The following is a 25,474-nucleotide window of genomic DNA, read 5'->3' on the forward strand; positions in this document are numbered from 1 at the left end:
AGAGAGCGAGAGAGAGAGAGAGAGAGCTGTGTTATCACACCACACCCTGTTGACGCAAAACTGGCCTCCACTTCCCTACACACCCTCTTATCCACACACACACAGACACACACAAATAACACAAAGTTGGTGTACGCTGCACTTAGTTAAATACATATAGCCCCTACGCACACTACACACACACACACACACACACACACAGACACACACGTGTCCAAACCACAAAGCTGTGGTCAGAGCACTTCTCTAAAGCTCACACTCAATTCAAAGTACTTACAGGCCAGAGCTAACCTCAGACACTAGCGAGTGTGTGTGCAGACACACACACACACACAAAAAAAACACAAGCTCACAATGATTTACCGACCGACATTAAACAATCCGAACACGGCTCCTGTTTGACAGACGCCGTCAGAAAGAAGCCGACACACGACACAACATGAAGCCTTCTGTCAAACACACAACAGGTACACTACTACTGTTTCATCTTTTTGTGTTAAAGGTTTTAGCGACTTTATTTACAGAAACTACGATGAAAACTTCCTCCGCCAACAGAATCAGGATCCACGATCTAATCCTTAAGAAACGAAAAAGACAAACACTCTCACGATGATAAAGAACGTGATGAAACACAGTGTTGTGTGTCGTCCATCTTTGTTTGTGTTAAAGACGAAGTCATCAACACCAAGACACAGAATCAGCATCAACACAACGTGCATGTGTGTGTGTGTGTGTGTGTGTGCGTGCGTGTGACCTGATTACCCAATCATCTCCCTCTCTCTCTATGTCATTGCCATAACCTCCATCTCTTAATATACACACCCACACACACATATACACCATTACAGACACACCCTCCCCTCCTCGTACCTCAACCCAACACCACCCTCCCCCCCCTTCCTTCACTCACTTCCGCCTGCTCTTCCTCCCTCCCTCCCTCCCTCCCCCCCCCCCCGCCCCTCCTCCCCTCTCTCACGTCCCCTTTTCTTTTCATTGTGACCGTTTTGGCAGGGCAGCCGTCGTTGCCATGGTGACAGGATTCCACCCCCCCCACCCCCCCAACCCCACTCTCTGTTAATGACTGTGGCGTGGTTGATGGGGGGGGGGGGGGGGGGGCACTCTTCAACGCCACCACCCCCACCACCACCGCATCAAGGCCTAATCTGAGGTGACGTGGCCAATTTCCTCAAACACACACACACACACACACACACACACACACACATACACACTAACACACTAACACATACACACACCGGAATGCGCGCTGGCATGCGGCGGCCATTCACAAAATCCCACTGAGAAGAATGTGTGTGTACAGATACACACACACTCACACACACGTACATATATATATATACACCCCAAACATCAACACACACATATTCACGTAGTTCACACCCACACACTCTCACACACATATATATATATATATGCACACATACAGATCTCAACACACAAACACAGACACACACCCATTCACGTTGTTCACACCCACTAGAGGCACACATTCACCCAAAACTCCAATAATGACCCCCCCCAACACACACACACGCACACGCACACGCACACACACACACACAAACACTCTTGAGCATCCAGCACCAAAAGCTTACTCGTATTCAAAAAACCTCTTCTTCTATCTGCAGAGTTCAAACTCCTCTCTCTCTCTCTCTCTCACACAGACACACACACACACACACAGACAGAAATATACACACACACACACACACACACACACACTGAGCTAAACCCTACACTTTCACTGCATCCCCTCTTCAACCTTTCCGAGGTGCGGCCCTTCAGTCCGAAGCAACACAAACTTCAGCGAAGCCGAACATTGCTTCCACCTGAACGTGCGACAAGCAATGTGCGTTGTGTGTGTCGGTGATTGTGCATGTGTGTGTGTGTTGAATATCAGCCGCACATTAGCTGAATTAGCTCCAGATAACATGAGGTAATTATTTCACTCACGTTGTCGAAGCACCGAGACGGAAAATCACACAAAGTAAAAAAAAACGATCAGAGACCTTGTTGGTGAGGAAACATTAAAGTGAAGCAACCCAGCAACTGAAAGAGAGGTGTGTGACTCAAGTCCATGTTATTAGATCTGGTTTTGTTTTCTTAAAACACACAACTGACACTTAACTACGTGACCTTTTGTACAAGTTCTTAATTATCACCTACATTATCTGTACAATCTGCACACACCCAGGCCAACACCAACATGCACACTCCAGGTCAGTGTTGATTTAATCTCCAGATGCAGGGTGTGTGTGTGTGTGTGTGTGTGTGTGTGTGTGTGTGTGTGTGTGTGCGTGTGTGTGTGTGTGTTTCTCTTCCTTGGAAGTGCCGTTTAGCTGCCAGGAAGCTGCGTTCAAACCAGCACAGGTTAATTCACACATTCCTGAACGACGCCGTTGAGTAAGAGTTGCTTCTCCACTCGTGGGTTAATGGGCAGAGTTAGCAGCTAATGCTAAATATGCTAAATATGCAGGAACCTTCCAGTAAAGGTGCCGTGGAGGAGAAATCTCCAAACGGAAATGAACTCGGACACATTTGGCTCAGAGCTCATAAACAAGCCTGGGTGCATGTGGCTGGATAATTAACACTGAAGCAGAGAAAGCCATTATCAACACATGACTGGGATCTGTACTTATCTAATGCAGGATGTGAACGAAGGGCAAGGAGAGGAGGGCTGATGCAGGGGAGGTGAAAGGGGCAGAGGGGAAGAGAGAGGGGAAGAGAGCGGTTTCAACCGCAGAGTCCTCACAAAGCCTTCCCTTCTGGAGCAGCGGCTCACATGACAAACTCTCAGCAGCTCTATGACCTTCAGATAAACTTAAACCCTGCTCCTGCTATTAGAGCCCGTATTGTTTTCTCCAGAAGACTCAGGGCGCCGGCTCCACCAACATCAGCCACACCAGGCTCCGTTAAAAAGCCCTGACCCGGGTCGACACCCTGTGAACCAGCCGGCCGACCCCGCGGTAAACTGTCAGAGAGGAATATAACAGGAAACAAGATCAGCTGTCCCCAGTTTGACACATGGGATGAAACCAGCAAGACAAAGAGCTACCCTACTGGTTGGATGCAAAAGGCCAATCTGACCTTTAGGCACCAATATAAAAACTGACAAAGTTATACGTGAATTGTATTAACATTTTATTAGAATTCAATTTATGCTTAAACTAAAAAACATAAAGATTAAAATCACATTTCTTTGCTATAAGGTTTGATAATGGCCTCTTCTCAATCAGCCCCCAGAAATCCATATTGGTACGGCTCAAGTTAATGACATATACGACTGGTCACTGGTCAGGTCGGGTTCGGATAAACAGTTTGAAACTGTATTCAGGTTCGAGACGGGTTCGGTCAAGTTGGCTGGTTTATCTACATTAATGTTTTATCCTGCATATCAGGTTTGGACAAAACAGAAAACCACATTGTCCACATGGTCTCCCTGGTTCCCCCCCACACTCCAGTCCCAATCAACCCTTGGCCATATTAATATCTAAGTTTGAGGAGGAGGAGGAGGAGAAGGAGGAGGAAGAGGAGGAGTAGGAGGAGGAGGAGGAGGAGGAGGCCTGTTACAGACAGCCTGGACGTCTTGTAACACAGTCAAAAACTCCATCACGACTTGAACCGTCCCATTTCCCCTAAAAACGTGTCAACACACCTCGTGCCAGGAGGAGAACAAGGAAGTAATATGTTGACAGATCTGACAAATACTGGAAGAACAGGGTGACAGGTTTCTGTTTGAGTGAAATTCCACAGAAGAAGCACAAGAGCAATGCGGAAGTAATAGTGAATATTTGATTTGAGAGGCCACCATTAATATTTCTCCTGCGATAAAGTTAATTTCCATGAATATGAGATGTGCTGAGATCATCGCGTCAAGAATGAGGATTTATAATTTTATTCAACCCACTCACACTGGGAATTCTGCTGAGATGATCCTTCTGTATTCTCACTCTGACACCTGCCTTAGTGCAGGTGTGAAAGCTGCTCCGCTCTGGATCGAAGTTGTGAGGCGGAGGAGATTGAGATATCAAGGTCGGGCCTCCAGCTCAGCATCGACCTGTGACCTCTGTGTGATGCGTGGACACACGTCGCTCCATGCTCGGTGTTTATCAGCTTCAAAACATCGTGAGTTCTGGTCTCGTGACAGTGGAATCCGCCCGTTTCTCCCTGCTCTGCCATCGCCATATAAATGCTGCTGTGTGTCTATAAATAGCTCTAAACCCCGGGGGGCAGGCCAGCCCGAGCGAGGCTGCCCAGCAAAAACAGGAAAAAAGAAAACCCACCGTGGCACCACCAAGAAATTCGCCTTTTCCCCTGAGCTGCTCTGCTGAGTCCGGGCAAGGAAGTCTGCAAACTGCCTCCCAGACACCGCAGGATACAGAGCAGCAGATTAACAACAAGTGAAGTCGCTCTGTCGCCTGAATAATGCAGACGCAGCGTGGACCACAAAATCTGAGGATGTGCTGTTCCAACCAGATCTGAGCAAAATCAGACCCTCACGCAACATGGTTCTGTTCAAATGGAAGTTTAACCATTTTTCATTACTCAACCAAACCTCACGATCAAACACAAGTGATTCAACATCTCTTCTCAAAACCATCGTCACTTCTCTGCAGCTACAACCGACTCAAATCATCTCATTTCAGGTTTTTCCCTAAGAAATAAAAAAAAACAAGGATTTGCTCTCATTCGGCCAAAAGAGCATCAATGAGATCTGACACTGAAAAGACCAGATCTCCCAGTTCAGAGCTCCGTGCAGGTCGTTCAGGTCGTTCCACACCAGCTCAGAAAGCTCGGACAACCACTTCTCTATGGAGCTATGTCTCAGTGCAGGGGGGACATGTTGAGACAAAGACGTGGAGACAGAATCGGACAACTAAAGTATAACAGTTGCTGTAATGTAAAATAAGGAGCCAGAGAATGTAACAATGAACTGTGACATAAAGTCCGAGGAGGAAAGATTTTTGTATGTTTCCACCAATACTGTCATGTACTTCATCCTCCAACCACCAGTGGCAGCAGCGAGTGCACTGTTTCTAGGCAGGTGAGACAGGAAGGAATGTTGTTCTACGACTTGTTAGATTAGATCAGATTAGATTCAACTTTATTGTCATTGCACAGTACAAGTACATATACAATGAAATGCGGTTTAGCATCTAACCAGAAGGGCAAAAAAAATGGCAATTAAAGTGCAGAGATGGAATATGTAAATAAATATGAAGTACAGTTAGAAATATACATGGAATATAAATGGAAATATAAATGGAATATGAACAGTATTAAGAGGTAAGGTATGATATAAGAATGATGAATACACTAAGAACAAGAGAAATATATAAAATTATGAATACACTATAGGTGGGATAATACAGTAGGAATAAGTTAAGTGCAAATGTACAAATGTGCAAATGTTCAAATGTTCAAATGTGCCAATGTACAAATGTTCAAATGTGCAAATGCTCAGGTAACAATATGACCAATACGACCAAATAGGGGGGATTTTTATCGAAAGGAGGAAACGCCTCAAACTTATCGAAGCAATCGAAAAGACAAGAATCCAAATTTGTCGATAGGATTCAAGGTGAGTGAGTTTCAAAGATTAACTTTATCTTAAAATCATGTTGCCAAAGTGTTAATATCCTGAAATGGTGGCAAGTTCTTGCAAAGATGGAACCTCCGATTATTGTGACTTCCTGCTCTAAGAGGAAGACGCCTCTCTCATCAGGTGAATAGTGGGTTTTTTTATTAAGCTGCACTCTCCTGGTATTGATTTTTTTCCTTCTCAAGAAAATCATTCACTGGGGTTTTTTATTTCCACTGTTCTTCCTGTAACACATTTTATGAACCTCTATCGTGCGTCAGCCCAGGATCAAGTGTAGAATGAATTACGTTAAGTTCCATAACCTCACAGTGGAGCATAAATGAAACGGCGTGGCACTGATTCTAGTTTCAGAGGATCAGTGTTTGTCTTATCTTCTCTCTCCCGTCCCAGAAACTCCGGCTTCACTGAACAACAACTACTTGTTTGTCTCGGTAAAGCTCTCGGTTAATTTAGCTGAAGTTTATATTTACACCTAGTACAGCATGTGGTCAAAATACACTTTATCAGGAATATGAAAGGTTTCCAATATCTTTTTATTATATTACATCTACCGCGTAGGTTTTATTTACATCTCTGTCTGTCGGTTGGTTAGTTTGTTGGGTATTGGCTTGGGTAGTTTGTTTGTTTGTTTGTTTGTTTGTTTGTCAGCCAGGCCAGTTGATTGGTTGGTTGGCAGGATTATTTAAAAACGACTGAATGGATTCACAACTCATTCAACTTGGACGCATGTTTAATGTTTGTTTTCTCTATAAATTTCTTAGTTCTCTTAAAATGTATCTGAATTGAAAAGCTTTTATTTCAGTTCATTCATTTTTTGCCATGGATTCGGTGAAAGACTTGTTAACCTTGTTTAGATAATTGCTAGACTAATTAATTTATTATATTATTATTTTCTGCAATTTCCCAGAAGGTAATTCATGGATCTTGATGAAGAAATTAAAAACATTTAGTGGACTGATATCTACTGTGAGTAGTTTGGTGCAGATTCAAATAAATGGCCTGTTGGGTCTTTATGATAAATTAAACCATAATGAAAATATTAAACTTGCCTCTGTGGTCTAATACAGACAACAGAGAGTGATGACACCAAGAGGGGACATCTACCTCCCTCCTGCTCTCCAGCTCTTTCTATTCCCATTAATTCTCAATGAGTCAGTGACTGAATGGCCCCGGACAGAACGCCACTCGCCAGCAATGACCCCTGTGATGATCCTAACGCACCCAGTCCATTCCTCACACTGTGTCTTCATGCCTCTGATTTATCTCTTTTGTCGGGACACACACACACACACACACACACACACACACACGAGGGTTGAGGCAGCGAGTCGTCCCCAGAAACACTTTGTTAAAGGTGGAAACGAGGGAACACATCAACGTCTCACCTCTCCTCTCTTTCTTCTCTCCAGCTCTCCATCTCACCCGGTGTTCACAGAGACATTATCCACGTCTCGACTCAACCGTCCTCTGTCCCCTCGCCGCTCGTCCCCGCTGGACGCTTTTTAATGTCGCCGATCGAGGGACTGAACCTTATTGCACCGCTGCGACCGCCGTAAATTACTCTGAAATAAGAGCATCGCATAAAACAGAAAATGGAAAAGTGCAGTGAGCCAGTTCGCGCCGACACCTCCACACCACCTGGAAAACACTCGCCGCACACTTATTAGGGAGCCCTGAGCTCAGCCGGCGAGGCGTGAGAGCCCTAATCTCCACTGCCTTTAAATTACAAATGCACCCCCAGGTACTTCTACATCATTACAATCGATTTCATGACATCCAGCACGTGCCAAGTCTATCTTTGTGTTGAGGAGGTGCGATTCCAGTGCACCTCCTCCTTTCCCCCTTCAACCATTACCTCACCTATATTTCCTCTTCACTGTGGGTCTTCCTACATTTCCCAGAAGGTAAAGCAAGGTCACATTCACCCGCCACTACCAGGGGAAGAACTGGTGCACTGAGCATCTGTGACATCACGTTGAGAAACCCTGACGCAAGATTTTCAAACAGGTAATTCCTCCTCAAATAACTCTGACTATTCAAATTTAGGAGACGTTTTTTTTTGCATAATCCAGCAAACAACTGGAAAAAAAACGTTTCCTCTTTGGTGGAATTCAACTTTTAACTAACTACGTTTTCACTTCCATTCACTGAGCCTCAACTGAAACCGACCTGCCCCTGCTTCCACTTTTTAAAATGACCAGAGCTCCCGGGTCAGGCCGACAGCAAAGGTCATACTCCGTCTTTAAAATCAGTTTTAAAAAAAAAAAACTGATTTGGAGGCACATTCAAGGAAGCTCCAAACTTCTAGCATGCTTTGCGATCTTCTGAAAAGCAACACTTGAGAAAAACAAGCCAACACAGCTGTGGCGTTGAGGTTAATTGAATTGCATTGAAGTTATTTTTCTGTTTACTGCATTGCCACGCAACAACAACACATAAAGGTGAAATCGCTTCTTTGTGGGCGATGCCGTTCAACACAAGTCTCTGCAGGTTGATTTTAACGATGTATTGAAATTAAGTGGATCCGGTGGTTACAAGGAAGCAAGAACGCAGATTGGACACCAAGCAGTTTTCTTTATAACAGCTATAATGTTTTCTGCAGTGTTGCTGTCAAGTTGATGCACAATCAGGATTCCCACACGGGCTCCTCTCTGTGGCTGACCTGCAGTCTGTGGCTGTAAATCAACTCGTACACGCTTCCACTGTCAATCGCTCGTGTAATTGGTGTTAAGGGTCCAAACCCAGAATTAGAGACAGAATTTGTCTTCTCTTGTGATTGAGATCCTCGCTGAGAGGTTTTAAAGGGGGGGGGACGGGCCCTTGCACTGGGGCTCCAAAGAGATTCAGGTTTTTACACTCAAGAGAATTAAAGAGAAGAAAGTATAGATATAGTTCAGAGGCTACCTCTGTTAATAAGAATCTCTGTCCACACTAATGCACATGACCATACACAGGGCGGTGTGTGTGCAGCTGTAAACAGGAAGCAGGTTGGTTGCTAATGAGAAACAGCGAAGGTGAAAAGTAAGAGCAGAGGTTTCTTTTCTTGGAGCCACAACGAGGTGGAACTGTTACTGACGTCTCAACGCTTTGCATTCACCTCCGGGGGGGAAAGCTAATTGTTTCCAAACTTCCAGACTGAAACACGACCTCTGAGTTCTAATGAGTGTAGCGTAAAAAACTAAAATGTAAAAGTATGAATGTAGCAAACAATTTTACAGTTTGAACTTTTCCCAGAGTCAGAAACAAATAATCATGAACCTCTCAGCGTCCAGACAGTGAGAAAACTAAGTGGTGCATAAACTAAGGTGAGGTCAGGAGGTGTTTTCCTCAGACTTTGTAAAACCAACACCCAGTCTGTGCTCGGCTAAATGAACCGAAGAGGATGTTGAAATAACCAGTTGAAATAACAAAATTCCATGAATGGAAAATTTTGGAATTGGTATCCCTGACGTTGTGTACACACTCCCACGAAAACCTGTTCAGGAAAAGTTGTGTAACATCTCCTTCCGTTGACACTGCTCAGTTGATCAAGTTCACAAGGTTCAAGATGCTGATCACACATTTTTTTATGAATCTTTATTTATTAATGAGATGTTTTGAAACTCAGATAACCTCCAGTGTCGATCTGACCAGAGAGCTGCTGCTCGGATATTCTAACTGAAATTTGGAGGCTGGCGTGACACACTGGCAACAGCTGGCTGATTCTAGGCCCTCCACCCATCCATGTCATCCTGACAACTCAGTAAGCTGTGTGTGTGTGTGTTTGTGTGCATGTGTGTGTTTGTCCTATGTGGAGAAGGGGCCATATACATACACGCACAACGTCAGATATCCGACTAGTTTGGTAAAATGTTGTACAGCATTGTTAATTATTAGCTACTGTGCGGAATCACCATAGACACACACACACACACAGACACACACACAGGCTCTCGCACTGACACACATGCACACAAACACACACACACATGCTCTCACACAGGCAGACTTTGTATTCAAGAAGCCTTTACTGCTTATGCCCTGCCCAAGAATGTACAGCCCAGCTGATTCCGGCCACACACACACATACACACTCACACACACACTCCCTCACACAGACACACACCACAGCTGAGCATGTGCCCCTATCAGTTATTTTCACTTCCAATATCGCACAGCCTCAACGACAATGAGAGGAAATTGATTTGTGCTCAGACCGTGTCAAAAAAACGTATCATCTGGGTCAAAGGTCACAAAAAAACACAACGTCAGAGGGAAAGAAAAGTTTCCCAAGAGTTTCATAAACTTTAATCTAGAGCAACTAGCGAGGAAACCACGACAAATCCTCTTGTAGGTTCATTCAGATTCACTTTACCTGCTGGTATTAATTACATTTTACAGGAACTTCTCATGCAAGTGAGGAAACACCACACAACTTAAAGTAATAACTCACAATATTTAGACAGTCTGTATAAATACTTCTACTTCAGTGTTCTTGTAAAAGCTTTTACAGTCACTGTTTTAAACAAGAGCTGATAAGTACTTTTTTATAAGAGAAGAAAGAAATGTGGCCCAAACAGACGCCCTCAGCTCGGAGAGAAGATTTCACAGAGGACAACTGGACCTGATCCAAACTGGGAATAATCATTAAAATACTTTTTTCCTGAACTTCACACCACACTCTCTCTCCCCTCTGAAAGCACCGGTTATACCAACACCACATGATCAGAGCCAATGGGGAGTGAGCTGGGAGCCACAGACACACAAGGTGGCCCTGGTCCACCTGGGTAGGCCTGAATATGATAATAAGCTGCACCCGGGCCCGCTGGTGTCCTGTATCAGATCCTGGATAACAGGGGTCAGCTGAAAACCTCGGTGTCACAATCCCACAAGTGCAACGCAGAGAAAAACACACACACAACAACGACCTCATGGAGACTCAGATGAAGTGAAAACTAAGTCAGAGCTTTATCTGAATTCAACACATGGAAACATTAAGGAGACAAATCAGGATGTGTGGTGTTTCTGTCCTTTTTGTGTGGATGTAAAAGTTGCGATGTCCAGAACCAAACTTCCCAGGATGTCACGTATGTCTCACGGATAGTTTCGCACAACTACTAACATAAACCGTTTTGTTACAGTTTCCAGGTTGAAGGACAAGTTTGCTCCAAAAGGTTTTGAGATATGTTTTTATCTGGTTTGCTGGGTGTCAGCCAATCAGAAGCGTTCGTGTATCTGAGCCCACGCCATTGTTAAAAAGACAGAGACACACTGTATTAGATACAGTTTTCTACACATGAGGCAGCTGCTGTTTGGTGATCGCATAAACTGAAGTTGTACTGTTGTAAGTATTTTTATTTTGAAGTTATTTAATGTCAATTACCTAAGAACGCCAGGATTGACCTTCTCAGCTGCCATAGTTGTAACGTTTTCATATCAGAAAACTTTGTTTAAGGCGACAACGATTGTGTTTATATAGATTTTTTGCTAAGTTGTTTTGTTTGGGCTGAACGAGAGCTGACAACAGATTGGACCAGCTGGCCAATCAGAGCAGACAGGGCGTCATCAGGAGGCGGGTCTTAAAGGGACAGAAGCTAAAAATAGGAGTTTCAGACAGAGGCTGAAAAGAGGAGCTGCAGCAGTGGATAGTTTGAGGACTTTTACTGAACATTACAGCACGTCCACCTTTTCAAGTTATTACACTTATTAAAATCATCAACCTGCTTGTATCTGGAGAACACATGAGCCTTGTTTCAGTGTTCAGCAGCTCAGGTTGAATCTTTTCCATTGTGTTCAGAACCGACTGAGGAGTCTGGCTGCAGAATTAGTGTGTTTGGCAGATCTGGAGCCTGTGACTCAGTGCAGTGTGGGGTGGAGGGCGGTCTGCTTTCGGTCACACAGCTACAGACAGATCTATCGGTTTCCACTTAGGTCCCATATTTAAACACTTACAGTATCTGTATTATTTATATGTCTGTTAAACACGTCTCTAATGAGTTCATCCTTAACTGGCCTCAGACCAGCTATGATACATGTTCTGACCGAGGATTCCTCAGAACTCAAATCTGACCACACCCAAGTTTGAGCTTTGGTTTCGTTTTGATTAAACACACACCTGTTAATCCTTTGTGACACACAGACATAAAATCAACTGCCAGAGAAGTATAACTCTCCTCTGAGGTCGTTCTCACTGTCCTCAGTGTCTCCAGAACACAACTTTACCAAGATAACACAACTCACAGGGTGACAACAACACCAGCAACACAGCAGGGGACAAAAGTGCTGATTTGATTTTATACCACTTTTCTGAGGACCTCTTTCTATCCCCCCCACACGTGGATGGATTTGATAGACTGTTAGAAAACATCCAGTCGCTGATCTGCACAGGTTTAATTGGATAAACTATAGTGGGTCAAGTAAATGTAAAGTTATGGAGATGATTATTCTTGTTGGATTCAAGATTCAAGATTGAAGATTTGTATTGTCAAATGCACAACAATAACATTAAGCAGTCACTGGCAATGAAATGCTTGAGTCACAGGCTCTCTTCTAGCAATGCTCAAGTAATTACAACCCCCAAAAAACATAATAGAAATAGAATAAAATAGAATATCAAAATTTAAAATAGAAAATAAAATATATATATATATATAAATATATATATATATTTACAGATGAAGAGGGAAATAAAATAAAACAACAATAGTGCAATAGGGAGGAAATGCAATTTATAAAAACTCATGTTAGCATAGTGGATCAAATCCAAATTTGAAACTAGTTGCAGCTCCACGCAGACAAATTTTATATTATTTAACGCTTCTCTTAAAGGAGGATGTTCCCAAAGAAACACAGAATTCTACAAATGCATTGTCACAGGACATCTTCCCTGAAGGCGCTCGGAGTCTAATAACGGTGACGATCAGCAAGGGGGTGCTTTACCAAAATGACTGTTACCCCATCCAGACTCAAACTACAACCGCACAATCAGCCATACCAAACTTTTCTGTTATAGCGGCTCTAAACCTCCGAGGTGGTGTGGACGCCAGACGCATCACAGTCGATGTGTTTTCAAATGAAAACGCACTAATGTGGATCCAGCCTCTGACTCGTGTGTCTGGGCAAATGTCTCCATCCTTCTTCAAACCATCAGACGTGGATCTGCCATGAAGCCACTGGGTGTCTCCTCCCACCCCCCCCCCCACAACAGTCTGATCACATCACCACATGTCATCCACACTGTTGGGATCAACCTGGCAGCCTGACTGTCACACACAAACACACTCACGCCGAGGAGGGACTCACTCAAAGGCACAAGTCAGGCAGCAGGGCCCTTAAAAGTGTAGCTGGAGGCAGTGCACCTGGCTGCTTCCCAGGCCCAGTGTGTGTCTGTGTGTGTGTCCGTGTGTGTGTGTGTGTGTGTGTGTGTGTGTGCATGCTTCAGAGGCGGCTGCTGGCCCTTTAACAGATAAGATGGTGTCCTACGAGCTGCAGTTTGTGTGCCTTCCGTTTCCTCCCTGCCTCCTCGGAGATCACAGAACATTTCGGAGAGTGGAGCCCGAACCGAGCTCACCTCGGAGGGGGGAGACGGGAGCGAGGCGCGCGGGGGATCGGATGTGGAGAGAGAGAGAGGGGGGGGAGAGGGAGAGAGAGAGGGAGGGGGGTTTCTCTGCGCGGTGCTTGTTGCGATGCAATGAGGTCGCTGTTACAAAACTCCTGTGCTAATTGCAAAATAAACTGCCCCCCACCTCTCTCACACACATACACACACACACACACACACACACACACACAGACACACACTCTCTCTCTCTCTCTCTCTCTCTCTGCACTCCCCTCGCTGACATCCATATCTGGCACATGTTGATCTGACAGTGACAACCCTCCGTGCGTAAAGGCGCATCAGCCACACAGGTGGACGAGGCTCTCCTCCGCCCTCCACGGCACCACCACCGGGGCAAAGTCAAGAACGACGTGCACTTACTTTCTTGTTACGGGTCTCCGTGTGCATCTCGGTTGCCGGAGCGGCGCGGCGGCGGAGGGGTGGAGCAGCGGGAGCAGGAGGGGGCTCGGCCGGGGCTTTGGGTGTAGCTCTATCTGGGTAAGAACTGGGGCTGGAGGTGGGGTTTGGGGGGGGACTGGTGCTCCACCTTTTGTTACAGTGAATTCTCGGGGTGTCCCTGCCTCTTCCAGCTCATATCCGCAGCGTCGAAGCCTCCTGCTTTTTTGAATCCTCAACCCCCCCAAATAAAAAATAAAGACAGCCCGTCTGTGTGCGTGTGCGCGCCTCTGCCTCTCTCTCTGCGTGTCGGCGTGTTGTTGCCGTGTAACTCAAGGGCTGGGCTCTCTCTCTCTGCCTTTTCCTCCTCCGCCTCTCCCTGCTTGTGACCCCACCCTGCGTCCCCACCCCTCATCTCTCTGTCAGTCAGGAGCTGCGCAGCCCTGCAGAGGAGCGGGGAGAGGAGCGGAGCCCGGCCGCCTGCAGCCTGCCGCCGCCGGCCACCCGACACCGGCTGCAGGCGGCGGCCGGGCGGGCGGGCATGCGTGCAGCGGGAGCACCAGCCCCGCATCTCACTAGTGCACGATCATTGTTTTAAATCACATGCATGCAACCAACCACCTTCTCATCTGTCCTGTGCATTCACATACAGCCCCCCCCCCCCCCCCCCCCCCCCCCGCCCCCCTGCACATCCATGAATGCCTTGCTGCAGCAGCGGGAGGCTCGCTGTGGAGAGAAGCGCCCCTGTCACCTAACTGACGTCAGCCAGCAGGCTAATTGAGGACACTGGGGCTGGGTGGGGAGGGTGGAGGCGAGCGGAGTGGGTTCTGCGAGGCTTTGCAGCATTTTGCTTGATTCACCAGGACACACAGACGAGCACAGTCACAGCCACACCCCGGGTAATGAAGCTGGGTGTGGCCCGCTTCAGGATTAATGTTTTACATAAACCAGGGTTTCACGGTAGAGGAAATATAATGTGTATTTCTATTGTGAGAATAACATCGCTCCAAACCATCTGATTACATAGAGTCTCATCTATTTCTATATAATATGTATAATGTAATATAATATATTTATATTTTTTATCGCCTAATGAGGCTGAAGTCTTTGTTGTTGGTTTATTTTTCACGCAGATGAAACAGAATTGGAGAAAATCCCGTCTGAGGTTCGTTTAGGCCTCAAGCCGTGAGTCTACTACATTTCCCATGATCCCTTGCGCCTCATTCGCCGGAACCGGAAGCGTAAAGGCGGAAGCATGCGAAGGTAAACAAAACCTCACACACAAGAACATTTACACCAGTTTGAATATGTAAACTGCGTTTTGTTTTGTTTTTATACTGGTTTTTATTGTATTGTTAATATAAGTATAACTTTACGTTGCGTACATTTTACGTCGTTCACGTCTGGCAGCGCTGTTGTCATGGAGATAGCCGCAGCGTGCTAAGCTAGCATTGGCCAGCTAGCTACGCTTTATGTTTTGATTTGTTAACACGTTAAATTAGACTTTTTACTTGTTTTCTAACAAACTGTGCTAACTCTTAGCTTAGCATAGACTCACGTGAGGCTCCTGTGCTCATCCGGGGTCTTGAGAAATGATTAATAAAGGGAATTACAAAGAAATCTAAAAGTTAAAAGTAATAGAAGCACGTGAGCCTCTCTGTCTTAAACTGGTGACGGTGGTTTGTATCAGAGCAGCTGGAGAAAGACGTGTCTTTTATTTTATGTTCACATGTTATGCTATAATTATAATAAACTCTATTTATGCTGCACTTTTTAAAAACAGAGTTTACAAAAGTTCTTTGACAGCAAAGCAAGAAAAGTAAGTATAAGGGAAATAATAAATCTATACTGTAAATATGTGGTTGAGTGAGTTATTACTGATGAGATCTACGATACATGATATGACATATCATATATGATGATATCAATGGATACGTGCTTCAGGCAATTGTCTTGCAAAGTATTGAAAGTAAACTAAAATGCAGATTGTATTTGACAGAATAAGATACCTGACAAATTAAAATACAAATAAGAAACGTCCTGGTAAACAAAGCTGCCCTGCAGTGACCTAATGTTTTTCTGTTGTTATTTATTTATTTTGCTTTGATACATTAACAGTTTGGGTGTGGTACAGTTAGTAGACACAGAATACTGTAATATGAGGATGTGAGTGGTGGTGGTGGTGGTTGTGTCAGCCTCTGAACCGACTGTGTGATGTTCCTCAGAGTGAGCCGGCAGCCCTGTGACGATGGTCCTCTGCTGGAGGAGCAGGAGACGGAGGGACAGCGGCAGCTGCACAGCCTCCTGCTGCAGCAGCTTCACACTGACGTGGACTTCCAACGGTCAGAGACCATCTGCTTGTATCTGAGGAGGAGTTTTATTTTTAGAATGACATGATCATTTCAAAGGAAAACAGTTTTTAAACCCTCTCATTAAGTGGTGGTGACAATACATGGATGAATTGTTCTGCAGTGATTCACAAACAACACAAAAAAAAACATTAAACTGAGAAAATCCGACTTGCTGGTTTGTCTCTGCTCGGTGGGAAAAGAGTGTCTGCAGCATCATCTCTACCAGTATCCTCTGTGGGTATAAAAAAAGAAAATCCAACCCTCTTGTGACTCTGAGGCGCTTTGGATGAAAGTGTCAGTCAGAGTCACAGTTACGTAACCTCACAGAGTCCCACAGAGCCGCCGGGAGCCTTCAGAAACACTTTTAAACTGTGAGTGGATCCTACGTCATCGTTTACACAATCTCACGCTCATATCAATGCTGTTTCACAGATGTCTAGCCAAGAAGAAGTGCTTCGCCCCAGCAGCGCTCTATAAGCCGTTCGGGGAGCAGGCAGCTGGTGTGAGGAGCCTCTCCCAGTTCCAGGCCCTGCAGAACGGGGAGAAGGAGCTGGCCAGTCTGCGGGAGCTGGGCCTCACTGATGCTGAGATCCAGGTGTGGCAGACCAGAGACACAACAGAGGCGATGGAGAAGGTAAACCCAGCTGGAGACAGTGAGCTGCCTGACAACTCCGGTTTCCTTTATTCTGTGTGAAACCCTTCTCACATTTTCCACTTATTTGCATATTTATATATATTCTCTTAACGACCAAATCTAACTTCCTTTATCTCAGAGGAAACACAGAAGTACACACTAAATATAAACCTGACCCTAAACTAATCTATGACTCTTGTCTTTTTGCCCACACAGTCCCACGGCGTGTGCGTGGCTCCGGGGGCGAAGCAGCAGCGTCTCCAGGTGATCAGAGACAAGATTGAAGCGAGGGACGAGCTCCTGGCCCGACCACAGCGCTTCGCCACCAGCCAGCCTCTGTCCCGCCGGGAGATGGAGATCGAACAAGCTCTGTTCCAGGGAAACGAGCGGCAGGGTTTCCTCTCTGCACTTTACCACCGAGGTATGGAGCGTTAGAGAGTCGCCAGGAACCATAGAGAAGATTGTTTGGGACTTCCTGCTTAATCCTGGGGCCACTGCATCCCGCCATTGGACATTAAAGAAGAAAATTAATAGATGGAGCCTCTCAAACCCAAACATAATCGATGCAAAATAAAAAAGAGCAGGTTTATTCACTGCTTAAAGTAAATGAGAATATATAGATTAAAAGCTCAACTAGGTAAAATGATCTAATCTATATCTCAGGCCTTAAATCAAAGCCTCCATACATCTTCAATTCAGTTTTAAAAGTCTTAAATATGTTGTTTTTACTTCATAACATACTGGATATTGTTTCTTTTTAAGTAGCAGTCGTCGTTTTTACTTTTAACTCTTAGATAAAAATGAAATTGGTCTAATTTTCAATTTGAAATAAGGTTTATCTTTCAAATCAATAGCAATAAAATCAGCAAGCAAACAAATCTATGATCGTGGAATTATCACATAAGTTAAAGAAGTTAGAATGAATAAGAAAAATGTATAAAATTCAATAAATGGCCTGTGTTGACAGAATCTATTACAGGATGAATAAATCTATATGAAACAACAGAAGTGAGACAGTGTTTAAATCAGATTATCTCATTCAGGTTGTTGTTCTCTCCTCAGAGGAAGAAAACCACGATGGACAACAGCAGGCCACGTCCTCCAATCCGATAGACACTCTCTACAGAGACGTTCTCAGTACGGAGGGACAACAAGTGTCTTTACAGGACTGGGAGGAAGAACCAGCACAAGTGTCCACACACAGAACTTTATCTGACCAATCACAGACCTCACAGCCAGAGAACGACCAATCAGAAGACAGGACAGAGACTCTTTCAGCACCGAAGGACAAAAACAGGAGATCAGAACAGCAACACAAACAGGAGCCAACACGACCAGCACCCCCGACAGAGATAAAGATCAACCAGCCAATCAGCAGTCTGGATGGAGCGGCGAAGGCGGGGCCAGTGACTCTCAGAGGAAAGATCGAGACGATCACAGACGAGGAAATCCTGCAGAACCGTGAATCTGAGGATGGGATCCGGAGCATCCCGAGGTTCCGAGGCTACCAGCCCGGAATCCCCTCCAAGGTACCGACAGCGACACCTAGTGGCCACAAACATAGACTGTCAGTAAACCTGGACGTCACATCTCCGCTTCCTCCCAAAATATCCAGGATATAGCGCCGCCACCTTGTGCTGCTGAGTCTGAGCTGTACTGTCATCAAGGTTCCCACAGATAAAGGCACTCGACCAATCACGAGTCAGCATCAGACGCTGTCTCGGACGTTTCACCACGTTTTTATATCATCAAATAACTAATTAAAACAAACTTATCAGAAACATGAAACACTTGAACAAACTTAAAAGAAACTTGGTTTTGGTTTCACCTTTAATGGAGCTGTCATGTCGTCCATCTTTAATTTAGAGTCTGAGGAGGAAACAGGAAGAGCTCATCAGCTCATTCTTTAGAGAAAGAATATGTTAAAGAATAACCATAAGTACAGAAAGTCAACATTCATTTAAGTTGGTTTAGAAAGTCTCTCCGCTCTTCTCTTGTTGTTGTTTCTCTCCGGTGGAGCTACGATAAGAAACTGTATATCACCTCAAAGTATAAACCTCCATCTATCTCTGGTTCATCAGAGTTTATACTTTTAATTCTGAATCTGACCTCCAGCTGTGGCTGAGGGGTAGAGTGGTTCTCCTCTAACCTGAAGGTCGGCAGTTCGATCCCCAGTCTGACCCATCTGCATGCCGAAGTGTCCTTGGGCAAGATGCTGAACCCTGAATGGCCCCCCCTAGAATAACAAAGTGCTGTGAATAGATGCACTGTATGAATGTGTGAGTGAATGGGTGAATGTGAAACTGTACTGTAAAGTGCTTTGAGTGGTCATCAAGACTAGAAAAGCTCTATATAAATACAAAGCCATTTACCATTTATTAATCACTGGTGATAAATAGTCATAAAATGTTGCTTTTAAAACTTATTCAACTCTTTGAAATGCAGTGACGTCCCTCAAAATTAGAGCATAAGAACATTCTGGGTTTAATCTGCAGATCTTTAACATCGTCAAAAGAATTGAAATGAGAAAGATTAACATCAGTGGGGTGAGAACCACTAACTCACAGATTTGATTTGTGTCAGAGTGAAACTCGCTGTGGACTGAGTCGACTGTACATGTGGTTATCTGCTGTGTTTACAGGAGTGAGATGAGGAGGTCGATATGACTTTCATGTCTGAGCTGTAACCTCAGAGGGACGTTCACGAGCACAGTGAACAGGATGTGATGCAGACACACTCACATCTGGTGTTGAAGTGCGTCCTCATCATCTCTGTCTTCATGTGCCCCCCCCCCCGTAGGTTCTGTGTGTGAAGAACCTGAGTGCACAGGCGTCCGCGGCCCAGCTGGTGGCGCTCTTCTCCAGGTTTGAGCCGGAGGACGGGCCTTCAGTCGTTTACCGCCTGCTGACGGGAAGGATGAAGGGTCAAGCCTTCGTCACTCTGCCAGGTGAGGGAGGGGGAGGGAGGGAGGGAGGGAGGGATGAGGTAATGGAGGAACAAAGGGAGGAGGAGATGGATGGATGGAGGGAGGGAGGGATGGAGCCTCCGACCCTCTGTTACCAGGGACCTTTTGGTCATTATGGTGTGAACCTCAGCTCTGTACTTTCCATCATGTTCCACAGTGCCTCTGTTATTAGCTGCATTTATTTTTTTCCTTTTGCAGATGCTGAAACGGCCCAGAATGCTTTGCGGTTGATCCACGGATACCGGTTGCTAGGGAAACCGCTGGTGGTCGAGTTTGGCCGAGAGCGACAGGAGGAGGAGAAATAGGAGAAGGAAGAGCCGCAGCAGCAGGAGGAGAGACAGAAGAAGGAAGAGCAGCAGCAGAAGCAGGAGAATAAACAGAATAAGGAAGAGCGACAGGAAGAGGAGGAGAAACAGTAGAAGGAAGAGCAGCAGCAGGAGGAGGAGAAACAGAAGAAGGAAGAGCAGCAGCAGGAGGAGAAATAATTTATAATGTATATCATACATCAATGATCTATACATATATTTATTTATATTTACTGTAAAAAGTTGTTTTCTTCTGGAGTTTAGTTTTTAATAAATGTCTGTTTTACATCACACTCTTAAATGAAATAAAATAACTTCTCTTTTTTACTTTTTATTGTTTTGATAACACAAGCAAGCAGATTTAATTACAAAAAAATGAAAACTCGTATTTCTTCATGTTTTCAACATTTCGCTTTAACTTATCTCCAGTTTTAAATAAAACGCTTGTTATTTACTTCCTTAACTAATTCAGATCAGCCTCAAACATGTAGATAGAACATTTTTAGACTGAAATAAAACAAACTTTCAGGATCAATAATGATTCATATAAATAATTATTTGATAAGTGGTATTTCTTATAATTTATTTTAAATGTCTTTATAAAATAACATATCAAAAATGACAGTTTTTTTTTTTTTACACACTTCTTTTATTCAGTGTCATTCTCACTCTGGTCACTAGATAGAGCTCTTTAGTCATCACCATAGTCAGGAGAGGAACCACACAAGCCCTCAAATATACACATTAACAAAAATATATAATATATTTATAAAATTGCTTGTTGAAGACTCATTTTGTCTTTCAACTGAATTTAGAAAAGTTCATGTTTCCTATGAATAATAAAACCAGTTTTGTTACTTTTTGGGAACATAAATGTTCCCAAAAAGTGTTTCTTTGAATTGTCTATTTATTTTAATATCGCTTTCTTAAAATTTAGATTTAACCAATTCAACCACATTGATTTGGTGGGTCATGTGGGTCAAGCATCAAGAAGACATAAGGAATCTTATAGAAGGAATAATATGAGCCAAGACTCGTAGTTATTAATATTAATATTAGATCTTAACTTTACTTGGTTAAAGCTCTCGCAGGGCACCACCCTTCAAAGAAGGGAAAAGATAGACAATTTATTGATTAAGATCAGTCTCATTTAGATCCAGTCTCAATATTTTACTATTGAAGATTATACAGTGTGGCAAAAAAGTATTTAGTCAGCCACCAATTGTGCAAGTTCTCCCACTTAAAAAGATGAGAGAGGCCTGTAATTTTCATCATAGGTACACTTCAACTATGTGTACCTATGACACATAGTTGAAGTCTCTGGGGTTGAGATCCGGAGACTGGCTAGGCCACTCCAGGACCTTGAAATGCTTCTTACGAAGCCACTCCTTCGATGCCCGGGCGTTGTTTTTGGTACATTGTCATGCTGAAAGACCCGGCCAAGTTTCATCTTCAATGGCCTTGCTGATGGAAGGAGGTTTTCACTCAAAATCTCACGATACATGGCCTCATTCATTCTTTCCTTTACACGGATCAGTCGTCCTGGTCCCCTTGCAGAAAATCCGCCCCAAAGCATGATGTATCCACCCCCATGCTTCACAGTAGGTATGGTGTTCTTTGGATACAATTCAGCATTCTTTCTCCTCCATACACAACGAGTTGAGTTTTTACCAAAAAGTTCTATTTTGGTTTCATTTGACCATATGAAACTCTCCCATCCTCTTTTGGATCATCGAAATGCTCTCTAGCAAACTTCAGACGGGCCTGGACATGTACTGGCTTAGAAAGGGGGACACGTCTGGCACTGCAGGAATTGTGTCCCTGGCGGCGTAGTGCGTTACTGATGGTAGCCTTTGTTACTTTGGTCCCAGCTCTCTGCAGGTCATTCACTAGGTCCCCCCCATGTGGTTCTGGGATTTTTGTTCATCGTTCTTGTGATCATTCTGACCCCACGGGATGAGATCTTGCGCGGAGCCCCAGATCAGGGGGGGAGATTATCAGTGGTCTTGTATGTCTTCCAGTTGATTTCTTCACACCAAGCTGTTTACCTATTGCAGACTCAGTCTTCCCAGCCTGGTGCAGGTCTACAATTTTGTTTCTGGTGTCCTTTGACAGCTCTTTGGTCTTGGCCATAGTGGAGTTCGGAGTGGGACTGTTTGAGGTTGTGGACAGGTGTCTTTTATACTGATAATGAGTTCAAACAGGTGCCATTAATACAGGTACCCAGTGGAGGACAGAGGCGCCTCTTAAAGAAGAAGTTACAGGTCTGTGAGAGCCAGACATCTTGCTTGTTTGTGGGTGACCAAATACTTATTTCACAGAGGAATTTATCAATTAATTCATTAAAAATCCTCCAATGTGATTTCCTGGATTCTTTCCCTCCATTCTGTCTCTCATAGTTGAAGTGTACCTATGATGACAATTACAAGCATCTCTAATCTTTTTAAGTGGGAGATGCACAATTGGTGGCTGACTAAATACTTTTTTGCCCCAGTGTATAATGAACAGGGAAAGTTATAGAGTTCTTAACAGTGTAATGGTTGGCAAAATTCGCTTATGCCATATTAATGGAGGAGCGTTTGTGAAAGAAAACATTTATTATGAACATAATAAAGTATAAAAACACAAATTACTAAACAAACTTTCCAGCTAAACAATGACGTGTATGTGAGTGTGAGTGTGTGTGTGTGAATGTAAATTAGGGGTGTTCTTAAAATGGTGGCTTGCCAAAAGAGTAACACCTTCCTGTGGGCTTTTAAGATGTCCCCTAATATCGTAGTCCCCCCCCCTAAAGTTAGGGTTAACTTTAGGGGGTGGGGGGGGGGGGGGAGATAAGTAGGTGTGCGTATCTGTGTAAATGTCAAGTCAGAGAATGAAAGGGTCAGAGAGATCCTGTGACGGACATAACTAACATTTAACTTCCAACTAACTTATAAATATAATATCACACGATATATCAAACTTATAAACACACACAGAATCGATTAAACAGTCTTGCTTAGCTCAGTATAATTATTAAGCCCAGATTATGTTTGTCGCAGTTCTCTGTGCCTCCAGTACCCCTCCTCCTCTCTCCTCTCCTTTTCCCGCAGGTGCAGCTCATCTCGCTAGATGACTCGGCTAACCAGGCACACCTGCACTCATCAACTGCTCACTATATCTGCCCTGGCTGGGCCCAGAGTCATCGCCAGTTCGTCCTTGTCACTACAGTGGTAGTTTCTCGTTCTCGGCTCCTAGTCAGATTCTCCTGTGGTTATTCTCTCCGTTAATCCTCGTGTCTGTTCTCCTGTCCTCCAGCTACCCCGTCATCCTACTCACCTGCTTCTCCTTCCCGCTGAAGAACTCCTGGAGCCATCAGCACCCCGTCTATCTACCTTGTCCCACGTTAAATAAAGGTTATTGAACGCACCTACTCCGTGCTCTGTGTTTTGCCTCCGCTCTGGGGTCCACCCGTCACGTATCGTAACAATGTTACCAGTCCTTGGAAAGGGAGAACGAGGTTGCTGTCCTGTTTGCAATTCGGTGAAGTCTCCGGTTGGTCGAAAGGTTTCTGCCTTAGCGGTTCTGTTGCTTGTTCGAAATCCTTACCTGCAGGACATTGAGTCGCTGTCAGGAGTTTGTAGAGCTTGAAGGGCAAGGAGGTTTCCTTGAGAAGGTGAGCTGGAAGCTAGACCTTTGCGTTCCTCTCTTTGGATGCGAGGAGAAGGGTTGAGCTGGAGAAATCAGGTTTCTTCCTCTCACCGATGCAGGAGGAGAAAGGCCGGCAGCCTCACTCCTTGAAGAGTTGTGGAAAGAGAGCTGGAACAGCCTTCCGCCCTGAGAGGGATTGGAGAAAGAGGAAGAATTGGGGGAGAAGTCCCCTTATATTGGCAATGTGACCTCACGGGTCCTGGGCCAGAGTGACCAATAGGAGGTGAGCATTGTGACTTTTCACACCTTTGTGTGAAGAAGTCCAGACCCCTGGAACCTGTTACATCGTGGGAGACGAATTCTTTGGCTTTCTCAAGACAAAGAGAACATGCTGCACCCTGGGACACTGAGTTCGGTAGGCTCGGCCCAGAGACTGCGGCAACAGATAAAGGCCGAAAAGGAGGGCTGTGGTTTGCACAAAAAACATTTCCCAACATCCCACTTGCGGTGTCAGGAATTGCACCTGACATGTGTTCCTGATGGCGTACTTGAACATGTTTAGTGCAAAGCTGGAAAAAGTAAATTATCAGTTCATTTTGATGGTAACATCTGGGCATTTGTATCTACTATCTAGTTAAGCTAAGCAAGATTATAACTAGACAAATAATTCAGAGTTACAATAACAGTACAATATGAATAACCTGTGCTCTTCACTAGGTTTAGAGAGAAAACAGAAAAATTTGACATTTGTTAATTGTAAGATAAGATGTAGAGCGGCACGTACAATGATGAGGTCATTTTTTTGGAATGTCCAAGAGTTTTGTTACCTCATTGGATCTTACTCAATGTACTACTCAGTTGTATCTGTTAGACTTAACATTTTAACTTCTCAGGTTTTCCTGCAGAAGGATGTCATAATTTTCAAAATCTCAAAATTCAAATGACTGTATTATTGTTTCTGTAATAAATTGCTAATGTCCTAACAAGTGTGGTATGGACTACATTATTATGGAATAAAATGTTGTCGATCCAAACATATTTACAAAGCTGGCAGTGGTATATAAGTTTAATCAGAATTTAGGTTTTTGAGTTTGCAGCTGCTGCTAACTAAAACAGTTTTCCTATTTAACTGCCTGTCGGTACAGGGGTTAGCTGTGTTTTGGTTATGGCCGTGAGGAGCGAGCTCTGGATCGCCTGTGTCTCGGCTCATGGCTGTAATGATCTGCGGAGCCAGACTCTAAATGGTCTTCTGAGGCGCTGTCCCTTTGTGCTTGGTCATAACCATATTCTGAACTGTACTCAGAGATGCTGTCGTCATCTTCTGAGTAGAGGTCTGTCTGGGTTTGTCTGGGCCAGAATGTCAGAGCACGGCTTCCTGCAGCTTCTACTGTGGGAATGCCTATCTCTGGGCAGTTGGTGAACATGGCGGATACGCTCTGTGTCCCCATGCTGCCTGTTTTCACCCCCCCTCGTTTTGTTGTGAGGGGCCTTTTTGAGGCTGTGGATAAATTTGACACCTTGGTGTTTGTTCTGACAGGCTCGGTTGCACCAACTGTAGCCTTGAGAGTGATAACAGTCTCCCAAGCCACCTGTGACATCTTCCTGATCTGCTGCATCGAAGGTTTTCCTTCCTGTGTCATCAGTACGACATGTGTGCGTATACATGGATGTAAGTTACGTTATGTGCGTATACATGGATGTAAGTTACGTTATGTGCGTATACATGGATGTAAGTTACGTAAGAACATGGCCTTGAAGGTGGGATTTTCTTCTAGGCCTGGTTCGTTCTTTCCTTGAAAATAAACATGCCTTAAACATCTGAAATAATCCTTGGGATTTTCGCGACGTTAATGTTTAATTTCGGATGCTGTAACAATGGCTGTTATATCATCAGCAGTAGAAGAGAATTCCTTGACTAGTGCTTGACGGAGCTCTGTGTAGTTACTTGCAACACTGGAAGAAAGTGACCGAATTAACTTGTGAACAGATGT

At 44.4% G+C, this 25,474-nt stretch overlaps 2 protein-coding genes across 3 annotated transcripts in view; one reads left to right on the plus strand and one right to left on the minus strand.

The window, feature by feature from the left end:
* The window catches only part of LOC128457428 (uncharacterized), a 34,040-nt gene extending 20,072 nt beyond the window's left edge, over positions 1-13,968 (minus strand). For both annotated transcript variants that reach the window (XM_053442108.1, XM_053442109.1), the window contains exon 1: positions 13,584-13,968. In XM_053442108.1, coding sequence (XP_053298083.1) covers positions 13,584-13,610 — 27 coding nt within the window. In that variant the 5' untranslated portion in view covers positions 13,611-13,968. The remainder of the gene's footprint in view (positions 1-13,583) is intronic.
* On the plus strand, positions 13,652-20,752 carry rbm41 (RNA binding motif protein 41). Its single transcript, XM_053442107.1, has 8 exons — positions 13,652-13,700; positions 14,732-14,861; positions 15,824-15,940; positions 16,382-16,583; positions 16,800-17,004; positions 17,646-18,112; positions 19,383-19,530; positions 19,747-20,752. The coding sequence occupies exons 2-8, from the start codon at positions 14,854-14,856 to the stop codon at positions 19,851-19,853; spliced, it is 1,254 nt and encodes a 417-aa protein (XP_053298082.1). The 5' UTR covers positions 13,652-13,700; positions 14,732-14,853; the 3' UTR covers positions 19,854-20,752.
* Positions 20,753-25,474: the final 4,722 nt, after the last annotated feature.

The sequence above is a fragment of the Pleuronectes platessa genome, chromosome 15 (genome assembly GCF_947347685.1).
Source record: "Pleuronectes platessa chromosome 15, fPlePla1.1, whole genome shotgun sequence".
Classification (NCBI taxonomy): Eukaryota; Metazoa; Chordata; class Actinopteri; order Pleuronectiformes; family Pleuronectidae; genus Pleuronectes; species Pleuronectes platessa.

What these genes read in the sequence shown, in the direction of transcription:
- rbm41 (XM_053442107.1), top strand. An exon ending in ACTGACGTGGACTTCCAACG is followed by an intron (nt 15,941 to 16,381) that starts GTCAGAGACCAT and finishes GCTGTTTCACAG; the next exon opens with ATGTCTAGCCAAGAAGAAGT. An exon ending in CTCTGCACTTTACCACCGAG is followed by an intron (nt 17,005 to 17,645) that starts GTATGGAGCGTT and finishes TTCTCTCCTCAG; the next exon opens with AGGAAGAAAACCACGATGGA.